The 16055-nt window shown below is 37.4% G+C and overlaps 1 protein-coding gene across 1 annotated transcript in view; it reads left to right on the top strand.

Annotated features, from left to right (window-relative positions):
• The first annotated feature begins 10910 nt into the window (after positions 1-10910).
• The window catches only part of R3HDM1 (R3H domain containing 1), a 52211-nt gene continuing 47066 nt past the window's right edge, over positions 10911-16055 (top strand). The window contains 2 exon segments of the mRNA XM_009877295.1: positions 10911-11097; positions 11969-12179. Of these exon segments, the coding sequence (XP_009875597.1) occupies positions 12009-12179 (171 nt within the window). The 5' untranslated portion in view covers positions 10911-11097; positions 11969-12008.

The raw sequence follows: 16055 nt of genomic DNA, 5'->3' as shown, positions 1-16055 counted from the left end.
GCGCTCTCGAAAGGCACGCGCAGAGCCTTCTGTGAGGTATTATGGAGAAAGCATGGCTTCGCTAAGCGAAAAGACCATCTTCCCGAAGCAAAAGACCAATAGGATGCAGGTATGTGAGCTCTGAAATAGGGTATTTAAACACTGTCTGAAAGGGGAAGAATAAAATGTCTGTAGGTAAATTGCAGTTCGCGTTTAGTTTTTCCTTTTTATTCCTCACAAAAGCCATTTTAGGCCTCGTCAATTAGCAGAGATCATCAACATCTGTAAATATCTTCTTTCTTTAAACACTGACTTTAAACCCACTTTTCCTTATATCATCTCATTTAATAATGGCATCCTTGCTGATTTACTAGGTATTGTACTTGTGCTTAAATTGGAAAAGCATTATAAATATCTCTGCTAAGACAATACAGTTTCCTACGTGACAAAAATGGGGGAGGTGTTTCTATTTTTTTTTTCAAGTGCTGCTGTTACTCGATTATAGTGAGAAACTGCAATTAAGATTTATTTTTTTTTACAAAATTGTGAAATGAAAAATAGATTTCGAATCAAAGTAGGAAGAATATTTACAGTAGACCACATAAAAATGTTTTTTTCCTGTGCAAGTTGTTGATTACTCTGCATTGTGGACCAAATCTCCTTTTCTTGAGATAACAAGTAATTTTGGATGGCTCTCGAAAATCATGACACTTGATTTTTCATGAAGATCAATGGTCATTTACTCAATAGTCACTCTGACTACTGAGGTTTTAGTTTGCTACTGTATCGTCTGAGGACATGTACATGGTATGTACTTGTTGATGTTGTTTTCTGCACCTACTTAGTTATGTGCTTTCAGTTAAGTGTTTTGAATAGCAAGATGATTTTTTTTTTTTACTGTATCTGAACTGAAAATATTTTATGTACTCTTCTATCTTGTTGCTTATATACTAATAGTAATCAATGCTGAGATGAAAGACTCATATTTTTTCTGAAGTAACCTTAAACAGCTCAGACAGTTATACTTTATTATGCTATAAAATCTCTGACATTTAGCAAGCATTGATAACAGTGTGAAGGGGGAAAAAATTTATTTTTTACAAACAAATCGCTTTAGTTCCAATGGGCACAGGAAATGCATATCGTGATTCTGTTTTAAGGCCTTAATGCTAGAAATCTAGCTTCAGAGAATGTTCTAATAACAGGTGGTTCTTCATTTTTTGAGAGTTGTTTCTAGTTAGACAACTGACTATTTCCTTTTGATAGTGTAAAACAGGTAAATGCTTTGCTTTTGGACCCTTGATGTGAATGAGTCCATGACCTAAGGGTGTTAGATAGGTATGCAACAGTACTATTATGTGGTGATGCGGAGTTTTGTGCTATGTGGTAGTACAAAGTGTGTTTCGTGGAATTGTTGGAGGCTGTCTAAACATATAGTTGAGAATGAGGGAGATTTTTATGGAAAAAATTCTTCAAGATGACAGAAGGAGCAGATAAAGGATGATGGGTGAGCATGCAATATAAACAAAACAGGGATAGGAAGGGAGGAGTTGGGGATTGCTCTGAAGATGAAATGGCTTGAAATTGTGGGGAGAGGGTGCTCTTGTGGGGACTCGCATGTAGAACTGTCTGTCCGTCTGCTCTAGAGGTCTGAGGGTGGATATGGCTTAAGAGAGAGGAGGAGTTTTTCTGCTGTTGGTTAGGTTTCTCTAAATGATGTAAGCTGAGCCAATAAAATATTCTGTCAGCATAGTTGTTTCTACAGAGCCTTTGCTGGTACAGCAATGTCATGTGAGAAGGACATTCATTTTTCACCTCCCAAGCTAACAGAACCATGCTAGCAAAAACTAAAGAATGTTGTATTTCATAAGTGTTTTCTAAATAGTTCTTTCCTTGTTTCTTAAGATAGTCATCTTTGGGGCAGGAGGGGCTTAACCATTCAACGTATGTGTTTTCCACTAACCTGATGTTTTGCTATTTCTGAGATATGTAATTTTTTAAAGGTTAATGCTGCAATAGTGTTCAGGCTAAAATGGCTTTTGTCTGTCAATGTATGTTACTGTGTGCAGATGCTTGCTATAAAAAGTATTTGTTAGTTAACTATCTCAAAGTCTGTTTCAGAAACTAGTTTTGCTTCTTTTCTCCTCTGTTCAGCTAAAAAAATTAAAATGCTGAGAACATATCCTAATGGAGCTGCAACTTTAAATAGTGTATAAAACACTTTAAGATCGTTTTATTTACCCTAATAAGAGTGTACTAGCCACAGAGTTGTGTTTTATCACAATATGCATATGCTAGCCAAGGTAATTTTCCTCCAACATAGTTTGTTCAGTGCTAGAACTGTAGTTTCATTGAAAACCCCGCATCTGTTGAAACATGTGGATTGAACATTCCTGGTCTGTCAGGAGGACTTTTGTTCTTTGTGTTGTGGAGTTCCCTATGGCAAAACAAGGATTTATTTAAAAGTGCCTATTTTGGCACCATACAAAAATCAAAATACCTGAGACTTGCTAGATTTGGTGGCAAGCTGGAAGCACCTCAGCACAAGCCCTTGTCATGTTACATTGAAGCAGGGGCTACATCCTGAGGACTGTTTCATTTGCCATCCGGAAACCAGACGAAGTTGTTTACTTCCTTTGATGTACTTTGCTCTGATTGTTTGTATCCCTAAAGTCCAAAGTGAAGTCCAAGAAGACTAATAAGAGAATGGCAGTGCAGTGTGCAGAATGAAACGGCTGACCCTTCTGAGGAACCAGCGCTCCTGATTACTGTGAAGCAGCGCTGATTAGTGCAAGTGGGGTTTTTTTTCTGCCTATCAGTGTATGTTTACAGTTTTCTAGGACAAAATTTTTGAGTTTGTAGGTAACAAACACCAACAACAAACTCTTGCTCGTCTCCATGACTGCTATAATACAATACTTTCCTATCAATATGTAGAATAAAGATCACTTCAGTCTTACTGCTTGTTAATATTCTCGTGTAGGCAACTATATTATTAAAGGAGTTACTTGTTACTGTCAGCTAAGCATTTCTGTTGCGTTCGGTAGTGGACACAGGAGAAGGTGCGACAGGGTTAAAGAGCCTTAGGTTATTGCTCGGAATTTAAAATATAAAAGAAGGAGGAAGGATAGTTACTAATAATGTCTTGGATTCTCACATGCCTATTACTGTGAGAGGTGTCCTCTCTGAAAGCCTATCAGTTCTCTCATGAACAGTGGTGGTGTCCTAGCTTATAGCCTGTGTATGACAAAGGAGGGCACTACAACTTTTTTTTTTTTTTAATTAAGATTGAGAGATTGTAGTTTGCAAAACTTCTCAGTAAAGAGAAGGAGGTCTCTAAGTCTAAGGAACTGCAAGACTAAGGGCAAGTGTCTGGTATGCAGGTGGTCTAATACGCAGCGTTGTCGTGCAAATAATGTAGTGCTGGTAACACCTATCCAGAGTGTGTATAGGTTTGAAGTAAATGTTTGACAGATGTTCTGGTAAATATTGCTGCCATGCTTTAAGACAGTGTCTCTGTCTTTCCTCTCTCAAGGCTGTTGACTTTGCACCAAAGTCAGTGGACAGGAAGATAGTATGACGGTGACTTGGTCCCATAAGGTCCCATATCTTGATGTAGGCAGTCAGTGAAGGTCTGTGTGAACTTAGACACTAGGCCAAGCTGAAGTGATTGAAATGTAAACACCCCCTCTTCTGCTGATTTCTGCTGTTATAGTAGTGTCTCCAATAGAGGAACAGAGCAGATAAATAAGAGAGCAAATTACTGCATATAACCAGTGCAGCAAGATGAGCTAGAGCGTTCCTATGAGAGCCTGTTATTTGGTTCACAGTTATGGGATTTTCTTTGTTTTCTGAATTTCCTTTGGAACAAGTTGTCTCAGAAACTCTGCAGATGTTGTCTGGTAAATCTGGTGCTATTTCTCTCCAATTAATTTTTTTAATGATGTCTATACTCGAGTAGTGGGGTATAACTTGCATAGATGGTGGGATGCATTCAGTCTGTAATTAATTTTGGAAGAGGTAGAGTAACTACATATTATGCTTTTGCATTCTAATTTGTCATCATACTGTTTCTTTGACAATCCAATTACTAAACAGCTTGGTAAATTGAATCAAAGTGTCTTCTAATCCTAATGCAGTAAATGCCATTCAGTTGTTAACTGATTAATGTATGACTTTAAAACCTATGCAGATAGTATCATTTGGAAAAGCACAAATCTTTTAAGTGTATTTAAGTCAATGCAGCGTGTATTCATTTGTACGGCATTTTTCAGTATATACCTGTAAAGAAGATTAGGAATTTTTTTTTTTAACTTATACTTTAAAAATGGACAAATTAAATGCTATGTTATGATATTTTGCAGATCTGATCTTAGTAATGGTTAAGGATTTGGGGCTGGACTAGATGATCTTTTGAGGTCCCTTCCAGCCCCTAACATTCTGTATGATTCTGTGTGATTCTTTGCTCCCTGGTTACTATTTTAATGGGTATCAAACTTTAGGCATAATTCTGTACACATGCTTTCTGTATGTGTGTATTAGCTTTCTGAAAAAGGGATCAAACAGCTGCCTCTGCATAATTCTGGTTTCTAGCTGTCATAACTGTATGGAACTGCTTTCTGTTAAATGAATAGTAATCTTAAGACCAACTATTCTTTTTATAAAGCCTACCTGTGTGGTAGGTTTTAAGTCTTTGAATCCTTGGGCAATGGAGGTAAGTAAAACACTAATTGAGAGGAGGAGAGCAAAACATTGGTTGCAGACCCTGGCTTACGACTCTCGGAGCATCTGTCAACGTATTGGTCTGTTTGTGGACAGAAGAATTGTTGCTTCCTTTGGAATCCTTCCTTGCTCTCCAAATCAGGATTTTTAAGGGTTTTGTTTGTTTGGTTTGTTTTGTTTTTCCTTTTCCCTTCCTCTCCTTTGTCACCTGAGACAGTTTCATCCAGTCCTTTTCCCACCCCTCCTCTAAAGAAAGTTTCCCAGAAGGGACTAATCTGTTCCAAATATAGATGCCTGTCAGGCTGTCTATCTTTTGTCTCAGGATTCATCTACAGGCTCTCAGTTAATACATACTTTCCCCTCTCACCCCCTCCCCCCCCCCCAAAAAAAAAAAAAGAGAAGTGTTAATCTGCAAGTTCACATAGCTTTATTTTATTTGGCTGGTGCTATTTAGGAGTGTCCTTAATCAGCTACTCGTGCAGAGCTGATAGCAAAGTCACCACTGCAAAAAGAGAGAGGTACAGCTATTCCTTTCTGTTGCTTGCTTCATGCTGGTTAATGCTCATTTAAACTTTTGTGCACAACCATAACGCAGAAGTCCAGCAAAAACTAGCCTAGCAAAAGAGCTTTGTGGTAACTTCTTGGTGAGTCACACCATGGCAAACTTTGGTAAACCCCAGAGCTGATGTGAAGGTGGGGTGGGACCACACTTCAAGAGCATGGGACAGAGGCTACAAGGAGAAGGAAGAAGCAAGACCTCCCCTTTTTGACAGCAGTGAGTTCGCTGTTGATTTAACTGAGGCACCAGTCTAACGTGGCAAAATTAATTGTTTCTGAGAACTATGTAGTGGTCCTTAGAAGCTAAGCGGTAGCTGAATGCAGTAATTCTCTTTTAGTAATATCCATAGATTTTGTTAGCGTAAGAATGAGGAAGTTTTGATCGATACCTTTCTGCTTAAGGCATAAACATTTTCCCCTTTCATCCTAACAAAGTAACTTTTGTGAGTGTTTTTGGTTGGTTGGAAGGGTTGGTGTGTGTTCTAATCACAAGAGCCCAGGGGTTATGATATTAATATAAATGTGTTTATATTGTGTTAAAATGTTTCCTAAAATAATTGAGGGGGGAAGTAGCTGGAAAAGCTCTTATTGTGGCCAGTCTTTTATATAAGAATCTTCAAAGATTTTTTTTTTTTTTCACGGAGAAGATCTTGAGCTTTCTGAAGGGAAAAATACATAAATAAATAGAATATTTAGTACTTCCACAGCAAAGAAAGGCTTATATAGCTAATATTCTAGGGGTAAGGCAAGACTGTTTCTAGCGACTTTGCTGTACACATTCAATAAGTTCTTTCACTTAAGCTGTGGAGAGAGTTATTGCACAAAGCTGCTCTGTAAGTTATGGTGTGAGGCCAGTTTTGGGGGTTTGTTTTTCTCTTAGACAGTTACTTCTGTATCAGTTTTTGAAATAATGTGTATCCTATACAAAGCTCAGGTCTCCCAGAGGAGAAAACAGGTGAAATTGCAGATTCACCTTAAGTAGACAGTACAGCTTCTGAAGAGGACAGTACTAGTCTAGTCTCTTTTTTTGTAGTGAAGTTAATTGTTGTTCAGTGCAGAGCATCTTTTATGTGTTTTTCCCCTTCCTGATACTTCTTCTCTCGGGAAGATTATCCTTATAATCCTGCTTCAAACAGAATAGAAGTAAGTAAACCCAACATCGATTCTTCTCAGTTTAATGGAATACAGCATAAATAGTATAGAAAATAATGTACTGATGTGATTCTTCCTGGCATGTGTACATGCATAAAGGAGTCTTTAAGTAGAGGAATGTCTGTTCTGTGACCCTGAGCTAGGAGAATTAAGAAATAAAATGTAGCAAAAGCAAGGCAACAGCAAAAATGTGTAATTATAGATATCTTTTTATTAGATTTGTATAGTCTTCTCAACTCCATCCTCACTGTTTTGAGCACATTCCCAACCTTTTCTCTTGATTTGATCGTGAGGATGGTTCTCATAGTTGTAAATGGAGGATTGCTGGTCAGAAACCTCCTGTGTTATATCTGATGTTCATTTCCCTAGCATTGCTTTTCGAAAGACAGGATGATTTTGCCAGTGTTTTATAAAAGCTTATAGGAAATTGAGAGGTACCAGAGAGAATCAATTGCTGTCTGTACATCTGTTCACATTTAACATAGGGAAGCTACGTGACAAATTGTAGCAAGACTATATAAATTTTTCACATGTATATGAAAAGTTGGGGCAAATACCAGACTTTCTTATTGTCTGTCGGTGCCTTAATGTTCACTTCCCCCTGCTCCAAGCTGCCTCTTGGTGCTGCATTTCACCTGTTTCTTCTGTGGTTGCTGGCCTTCTGGTTCTGGGAAAGACTATCAACTCGCTGCTGCTTTCTGGTTAAGTTTTTAATATGTTGATTGCTTTTGCTTTCTTTTCTTTGAACTCTGACATAAATATATGGTACTGTAAGCTTGGCTTCTCTGTACTGTTTCATGTAAACTTGGTCTGGTTTCAGGGAGAGTACAGCCGCATAATTAAGTTCCAGTCTTTAGTGCTCAGATAATAAAGTTATAGCAACTTCTGAAGAGACGTACAGCTCTACATGTAAGTAGGACAAATGCTGAGCACAGAGACAAGGTGCTGCATACAGTCTGGAATTTTCTGAATGACTGGCAACGAGTCTCACTGGGAATTTAGCACTGATTTTGACTGTCAAGTTAGGGAGTTAACCACTTACAATCTTAGTAAAAATGAAGTGGGTGGATATCGTCCACCAGAAAGAATATGCTTTAGACCTGTGCAAGAATTCTTTTGAAGTACCTGGTGAACAAAAGCCTTTTTAAGAAATAAATTTTAATTTTATTTCTCCACTCATGGGGTGTCTACTTTGCATGTTGAGTGTAGATTTTTCACCCCCTTGCTTGTAATTCAGTTTCCTACCTGGTTATTTTGACAACTCTTCCTGGGGTCTTTTTGACACCAGTGATACCAATAATGACTTTATCAGTGAACAAAAACAAATGACTTTCTGTTTTCTACATTCTTTTTGAAAAGAAAAATAATGGATTTATTCTGTCATGGACAGAGCAGAGCTTCCTGTCTCCATCTGCATTGCCAACAAGGAGATGGAAGTCTTGATGCCTATTAGAGAAATTGGATTAAGTTGAGTAGATCCTGTTACCAGAAATATCCTCACTCATTACAAGTCAGTTTAGCAATTTTGCTTATGAAAGGACCCAGTGGTTTTCCATGTATCATGATTCAGAAGGCTTCTGTCATAAAACTCAGGAATGGCTTTGTTTGGTATCTTTTCTTTTATCACTTTTCCTCTAGGTTGTGCAAAAGAAAGCAGTGGAGAGCACAGCATTGAAAGTTTTTATGATCTTCTGATTGAAAAGCATACGCCTGCATAGGACTAGACTTCTATCTCACACCTAATAATAACGATTTTCCCTCTGAAAAGGGGCACATTCAGAACTGTTGCCTAGACAAAGTGGTTACTGCTTTTCAGAAGGAGAATTAATAGAATTTAGGATGAATGGTGGTGCTATAGTGTTACCAATATCATGATAAAGGGAAGAGCATACATTTCAACAGTAAGTGTTTAGATGGGGACAACACTCCCATTGGTTAAAGAAGATAAATATGTTATCCTCCACTCTTACACAGAAGTACTTGTAGTTCCTGTCTATTAAAGCAGGTCGTTGTTGTCACCCATAAAAAAATACTAAAACTGAAAGGCTTTTTTCGTGAGACCTGTTGCTAGCTGTTTAAATTTTTAAGTGCAAAACCAGGTAATGTTCTAACTCTAATATTCAGTCCTGTCACCTCTTTGAGGAGCGGCTGAGGGAGCTGGCGTTGTTCAGCCTGGAGAAGAGGAGGCTGAGAGGGGGACCTGATCGCTCTCTACAGCTACCTGAAAGGAGGTTGTAGCGAGGTGGGGGTCAGTTTCTTCTCCCAAATAACAAGCAATAGGACAAGAGGAAATGGCTTCAAATTGCACCAGGTGAGGTTTAGATTGAACATTAGGAGAAAAATTCTTCACCAAAAGGGTTGTCAAGCACTGGAACACAGGCTGCCCAGCGGGAGCAGTGGAGTCCCCATCCCTGGAGGTTTTTAAAAGACTTGTAGATCTGGTTCTTAGGGACACGGTTTAGTGGTGGACTTAGCGTTCCTAAGTTAATGGCTGGACTTACGTTCTTAAAGGACTTTTCCAGCCTAAACACTTCTACCATTTACTAAGTGCAATTGTTTGAGTTTAGCTGATTCTATTCTAGCAGACTACCTAAATGATTCTATGATTATACGACAGTTTTAGGGCAGAGGAATGTCTCTGTTATTAAAATCTGCTAACCTATATTGGTCTCTTACCATCCAGTCTACACCCAATTTTGAGATTTGGTGTAAATCAATTTAATCAGTTTGTTAAAACCTATTTTCTCTCCAAGCAATAGAGTGAGTCCTAGGGTTGAACTTCTTGCTTTCTTATCCTTTTTCCTGCCCTGCATGGGATACAAAATTAACATCCAAATGTATGGACAGGTAAAAGAGACGAGATGTGTATGTATGGACTTGCTTCTTGTTCATCCCTTTTCTGAATTGGCATAGGCAAGAAAATGTTTGCAGCATGAGATTTGCTAACTGAAAACAGCAGAAAGCAACACTTCAGAAGATATCTGCACATACAGTGTTGCATTCTCCTCTTTTTACAGTTACTGTTTTCCTGGAAGGGACCAAGAAACTGCAGTATCTTTATGAGTATATAAAACATTTTGAATACAAGCTGGTGATATTATGTCATGTAGAGAATGTAAAGTATTTGGTTTTTTATGTTTTGTCATAAATTCTACTTCCCATCTTCAGTTCTGCAGGTTTTTATTGTAACGGTATGGCTTTTCTCTCATGAGGTCTGTTATATTTAGTGATTTTCTGTTATGTTATTTTATGTTGACCCCTATGTTTTGGTAAAACATTAAAAGCAGTAAAAGGCTGACTACTGTCCTGACCTTGTAATCTTGACATTGTGTTGTGGTCACCTCATACTGCAGAATACTGAAATGCTTTTGTGTTTCAGCTAAGATGCAGCTTGTAGGAGACATTAAGATCTTGCTCAACTTGTGTTTTCACCCTTTCTTCCTGCATATAGTGCAAGTCTTAATTAAGAGTTTAGTGCACGTTCTTCATCTGTATTTGTTAAAATCATGTTTATAACCATGGTGTAAATGTCTCATTTGTTTCTTAATTTCACTTCATACAATTCTAATATTTTTCACGTGTTCGTTTTCCTGAGACAGTTCTAATTATAATGTCACTTACATGGAAATTAAGTAGCTCAACTGAGGTGACAGAAGGTATTCTCGATGCTTATAATTTATACTGGTTTTAATAGGCTCCAACTAGTCATGAGAACTGTTTGGAGAATGCAACACAGAGATCCTTTTCAGCTATTTTATTTCAGTATGTCTTTCACAGACTTGAAAGATAGCTATTTGTATTCTTTTCTTTAGGATATTTTTGCTATGTTCATAGGTTATATTTTGTTTGCTCTTAGATTTCTATCGTTGCCTGCCACTTCAGAGGCATGCTTTCTTCTGAGTGGTGATATTAGTTATTTCTCAGAAAAGCAAATCTGAAAAAGAGGGAAGATGGAACATTGTCAGTTTTGTACAATTTTGTAAATCCTCATTCAAGGGCAGTTACTCAGAATAAAATAAAATAAAATTGTCCTCTGTAAGTTGCGAATATGGAGTATGTATTGTGCCTTTAGATTACTGACTATGACAGAGAGGAAAGTGCTTTTATGCGAACAGGGATTTGTGAGCTTTCATGGCCTATTACTCCTCCAAGTGTGCTGGGCTGCTTATTTCAAACTGTCTTTTCAGGCTCTTCTGGAAGATATCTGCTTGTTTATAAAAACAGAATTTCAGTAGGAATGTCAACAAAATGCTTATTATGACTACTCGTTAACTCTGTAATACAGAAATATTGTGGAAGGCTGATGCAAAATATTACTGCTAAATAAGCAAGTAGAATGAATAAATATGACAAATGCTAATTTCTTCCATGCTTTTTTTTCATGAAATTACTGTTTAATGTTTTTCTGTGTCATCATGTTCCCTCTCCTCTCTCACACCAAATAGAAGTATCATGTATTTCCTTTACTGACTTTTAGGCATTTGAAAGGGATGTTCTTGCTGATTCAAGACAGCGTAGTTCTGTCCAGGACTCTACACTGGGGATAAGGACATGGGACTCCTCCTGCCAGATTCCAGATGGTTCATTGGAACTAACATCTTGGTTAACAACTGTGAAAAGAAACTTTGGATTATTTTGTTTTGTTTTTGTGGGAGACCACAATCCCCAAACTGTAGGACATATCAGGTACTAAATCAGATGCTTACTTAAGGCTTTTTTTGTAATTTATTTGGTTATTATTTGTTTTCTGTGGAAGACTTTAAACTTTCAGGGTTTTTTGTGTTTGTTGCTTTCAAGAAATGGAAAATTTGGGGCTTTACATCTTGTACTGAGTAATGACAAGACGTTTTATTTTTTTATTTCTTATGGAAAATTGGGATGGTTCTCTTATAGCTTTAATCATCAGAGTTATCTTTATATAGTATTTAAAATTATTATTATAAATTATAATTACTGCTAATGGTTGTTATTATCCTAATTACTAAAGCTGTCTCTTTCTTTTGAGAGAGTGCTTAATTTTACCAAGACTAGTTTAGCTACACTTTAGTAGGTAGGATTCTGCATTCAGAACTTGTCCAGTTGTTACCTGGCGACTAAGAAATGTAGAAATTTTAATCCAATTTATGAACGTTTACACATCTGGTGCATTACGGTTCATCTGTTTACTTTCAACTCTTTAAAAATCTATGTGTAATTCTCTTCCTTTCAAATGAGGAAAGCTTCCCTTTTTTTCTGCTGGAAGCTGGTTGATTTGGGGGTATCTGAATGCTCAGGTGTTTATTTTAAAATACAGAAGGGAAATTTGTGCAAGTGTTATCCTGTAGTGTATTTTTTAGTTCTCATTTGTTTAGATGTCTTATAATAAAACTCTTGATAAAAATGGTTCAAAAGAAAATGACCTCTCTGCGTCTGATACAAGACAGCAAAAATATCATAACAGGAAAAGGAATCCTTTTTACACCAAAATCACGTTTGTTTGGGGTACCTGTTTAAGTAGGTAATTTCTTTAAATTACTGCAAAATTAATCAGTGATATATTTTTTTCTTTGTCCTAAAGGTTCCATATTTCTTGTAGAATTTTAAAATAACCTTTTCTAATGAGGATGTCTGATATTCTTACTGTAAAAGATGAAACTGATGCAATGAAGGGTTCAGAAGCTGAATTTAAAGATACAGACCCAGTTGAAAACCTTATAAAATCAGGAAGTCAAGAGCAGATTCAAGCAGAAAAGGATGAAAATTGTCCTGATGGCAAAAACAATATGCCGGTAAGAAACTTTTCACTTTATTTCTCGCTAGTATATCAAGTCTGTTGTCTTGTTCTTCTGTTCTTGTGATCCTCCTACGTGTTTCATTGGTACAGGTCAGGAAAACTTGGATGGTGTTGGAGAAGCAAGTAAAATGTCTATTGCTTCCTCTCGCCTCCTTTTCCCCACTTCTCTGTTTATATTCATATGAATGACAGTCATTTTTAATTGTTTGAAGTAGTTGAGCGGTTTTCATAGGAACCAGATAATTTGTCCATATTTCTTTTTTCCTGAGTGCACATAAGAAGTTGATTATTTTCATTGTGGCAGAACAAGGGAAAAGCTTGGTACTCGAGCTATCATTCACTCTTACTAGATCCTGACAGAATTTCAGAGTCTGGGCTCTGTTAAGAATACACTATATAGTCATAGTGTGGTTTGATCAAAATGCTGAACTGTCGAGTGCTGCTGGTACGAACAAAGCACCACAGCACAGCTCAGTGTGTCTGCCCTCAGCAGGGGTGACCCGTCTAGGGCTCTTGAGCAATGTGCAGCTTACAGGTGGCTCAGATCTAACTTTTACAGCAGAGCTGTACAGCGTAAGGCTAAAGTAATCAGATGTAGATAATCTAAATCCCCAGGTGTCAGAGGAATCAAACCAGCAGAGCTCCTGAGGCCAGTTAGCCTGGGTCCCGCCCTAACCACCAGCAGAAGGTATCCAGCCTTTTCCTCCCTACATCAGTGGCAGAGTGAGCTGGTGAGCTATCATTCTGTCTTGGCTGCTAGTTAGTACTTCCCGTGCCTTTCCTTTTCCTCTGTTCTTCAGTGCTTGACAGTTTTGGTGCACGATGTATTACATAGCAGAACTTAGGCAGTCCTCATGCAGACTCCTAAGAGCAGACATACATAAGTGAAAGGCCTGTGCAAGGTGGGAGATACATAAAAAAAATTGTGGCACCAAATTGCCAGTGAGAAGGAGGCAGGGGAAGTAGTATGAAAGTATCTAGTATTAAAGGAGAACACACCAATAAGGATGCGTTAAGAATTTATGGCAGCAGATATAATACTTCTGAGGTTTAGTTATGCAGTTAGAGTTTATACTCAAGAGTCCTGTGAGATGGGTCTGTTTCACATGGGACAACCTTAACTTGTGGCCGAGGCTGCCTACTTGTCATTGAAGACTGCAAGTGTCTTACATGAGGTGAAGAGTTGAGGAAAGCAACTAAAAATTTCTGGCACAACCTAGAAAACAAGGCAGTTTTTTAAGAGGAAACACAGTACCTTGTGTTTGATAAAAACTAGTCTTCTGTAGGAATTCTGTGGGTTAATAATAAATGATTTTCTGATAAAAATTCTGATTGTGATATTGGGATATGGCAGTATTCTCTTGTGGGTTACAAAACCAGGACAGTGGCTTATTAGATTCTTGTTATTGAGAATTGAGTAAAAGGTTCTTTTGGGAGTAGTTTTGTTTGAGAGTAACAATTCAATATTCCACTGAGTGAAATGAGCACTATCTGTTATGTTAAATTGCTTCCAGATAAATCTTGTAGCTCACTGTAATAACAGTAGTTTTTTACACTTTAATATCTGCTGGCTTTATTAAGGCTGCTGTCATTGTAAATAGTTAATTTTATGGAAAAAATAAATCCTTTAAATGAATTCTCCTGTAAAGTGAGAAACAACTGCTGCTGGAAAGCTGGTAGATGTTATAGCTGAGCTGCTATTTTCTTTAATCAATGGAGAATCCCAGTAGTGAGCACTAAAAATTAATTTTAAGGTTTGTTTATTTTCATAGAGTTCAGTAATTTTGAAAAATCTCATTCACATTTAACAAAGCTCATTCAACAAATTTTAGTGTGGAAACTTCTGTGAGACTCAAATGGCAAGTCTGCCGGTGCTGTCAGTCTCTGTGGAGTTTGGCGAGGGAGTCAGTTGCTTGGTTTTGCTCTTCTGCAGGAGTAGTAGCTGATGCCTCAACTAATTGCCTAATATACGCAGGATGAACTGAACGTGTAAGGAAGGCGTTTTGGTGGAAACACCTTTACTCTCATCTTCATTTAGTGTTGATGCAAGTGTTGTATCCACGAGTCTCCATGAGAATCAAAATGTTGTGGTTACATGAGTAGTGTAATTAAAAACTGAGTTTGTTGGCTGAGGATGTTGATTTCCAGAGTGGTAGGAAGACAATCAGTGACAAAGTGGAATCTTGCTAATGTAAGATCTTTGCAACAATTGAAGTCAGTAAAAATTAATGTCACTTGTACTCTGGTAGCTGCTAGTGCAAATATATAGGTCATGTATTTGATGCTTTTCCATTGAAAGCATGTTTTATGCTACAATACAAAACAAAAATTTTGGCTTATCCATAGTAAAGAAAACTGGGAACAGTGGAGTAGTTGGCAAGCTTTTAGGTAATGGATAATTAAATAGTTTGGTGAAATTTCACTGAATGTACTACTTCTTATTAAGTGCAGGTTAAACGTTGCTGTAGAGATTGGAAGAAGAGCAAAGAATACGTGGAGAGATGGTAGAGAAGTTTCACTGGAATTTGTTGTGTTCTCTTGTTTACTGATTAAGCACATCAGAGGAGGGGTTGGAGGTGGGAATTTTATGGGGTTTGGTTTTGGCTTTCCAAGCTAGTAGTTAGTAGCTTAATAAGTTTCATGCCTATTGGCAAATTACAGTAATAATCCTGAGTACATTTATCACTTGATTCCTAACATATTTATAGCCAAACAAGAAACAGGCTGTGATCTTTCCTTTGTCTAAACCATCATGGTTTGAATTCAGATATGTTTCTGGATCTCCACTGTTCCAGAATCTGGGTGGTTATATTTCAAAATGTAACTGCAACTCTACGTTCTAGATTATTTTGAGACATTTTGCATTAGTAGCCTATTTGGTCTTGTGTATGCTGTTGGAGGTACAATGTGAATAAGAGAAATATTTTATTAGAGTACGTGGCTAGCACTCTGTATTCTTTTAAGCAGCAGAAGTAGTATAATCAATATGGAGATTATTAGGGAAGGGTTTTTGACTTGTCATATTTTTGAAATGACCATCGGGTAATATTTCAATAGGACTGGAAATAAGAGGCACTTGTGAAAAGTAAGAAGTTGTGTGTTTGTCAGCGCCCTGGTAGTTTTTGTGATGAAAAAGGTTTTGATTTAGCAGTCACTGTATTCTTCCATCTGTTAATCTTACTCAAGTCAAGTGAAAACATACTCATTCTGATTTTGTGAGAATACGGGGTTTGAAGTTTGTTGCGTTTGTCACTGGGTGGTGGGACAGGCAATGCTTCATCCACTGTGAGGACTGTTGTTACAAAGTTAACATGTTAGAAAATACTGACAAAAAATATTTAACCTAGCCTATCTTACAGGATAGTGCATTTTATTCACTATTAGGATGGTTTTGTTTTTTTATAAACCATAAAATATTTAAAATCTCCATAACATAGTTCATGTTGGCTTATGCATAATCCAGAAAAGGAGATTTGTTGTTTGTTATAGTCCATGCATAAGGGGGACTGGAGGGAAGGAGAATGTTAGTCTCAAATACTGTCATGTCTGCACTGAAAAATAACCACTAATAAGTAGATGTAAGGTCCTTGCTGGAATAATGCTTACCAAGGCAGTAATAGACTGACAGAAAAGAGCTGCATATCCTCATGTTTCAGGAAAAGCACTTGCAAGCTGTGGAGAATAAAACCAGGATAACACCAATCAAAAAAGCCTCACAGAAGGCTGGAGGCTAGGGCATGAATGCAGGAGTTCTATGCATCCACTGTAAGATATGGGCAAGGCAAATGTTGTATTAAGTTAACATGTTTCTAGTTTGGATTTATGGTAATTAAGCAGATATCTTTGTACTTTGGAGGAATTAATATTTTTT

Source organism: Apaloderma vittatum, unplaced genomic scaffold (genome assembly GCF_000703405.1).
Source record: "Apaloderma vittatum isolate BGI_N311 unplaced genomic scaffold, ASM70340v1 scaffold23689, whole genome shotgun sequence".
Classification (NCBI taxonomy): Eukaryota; Metazoa; Chordata; class Aves; order Trogoniformes; family Trogonidae; genus Apaloderma; species Apaloderma vittatum.
Note: the sequence above shows the minus strand (reverse complement) of the source record. Positions and strands in the feature narration are given on the sequence as shown.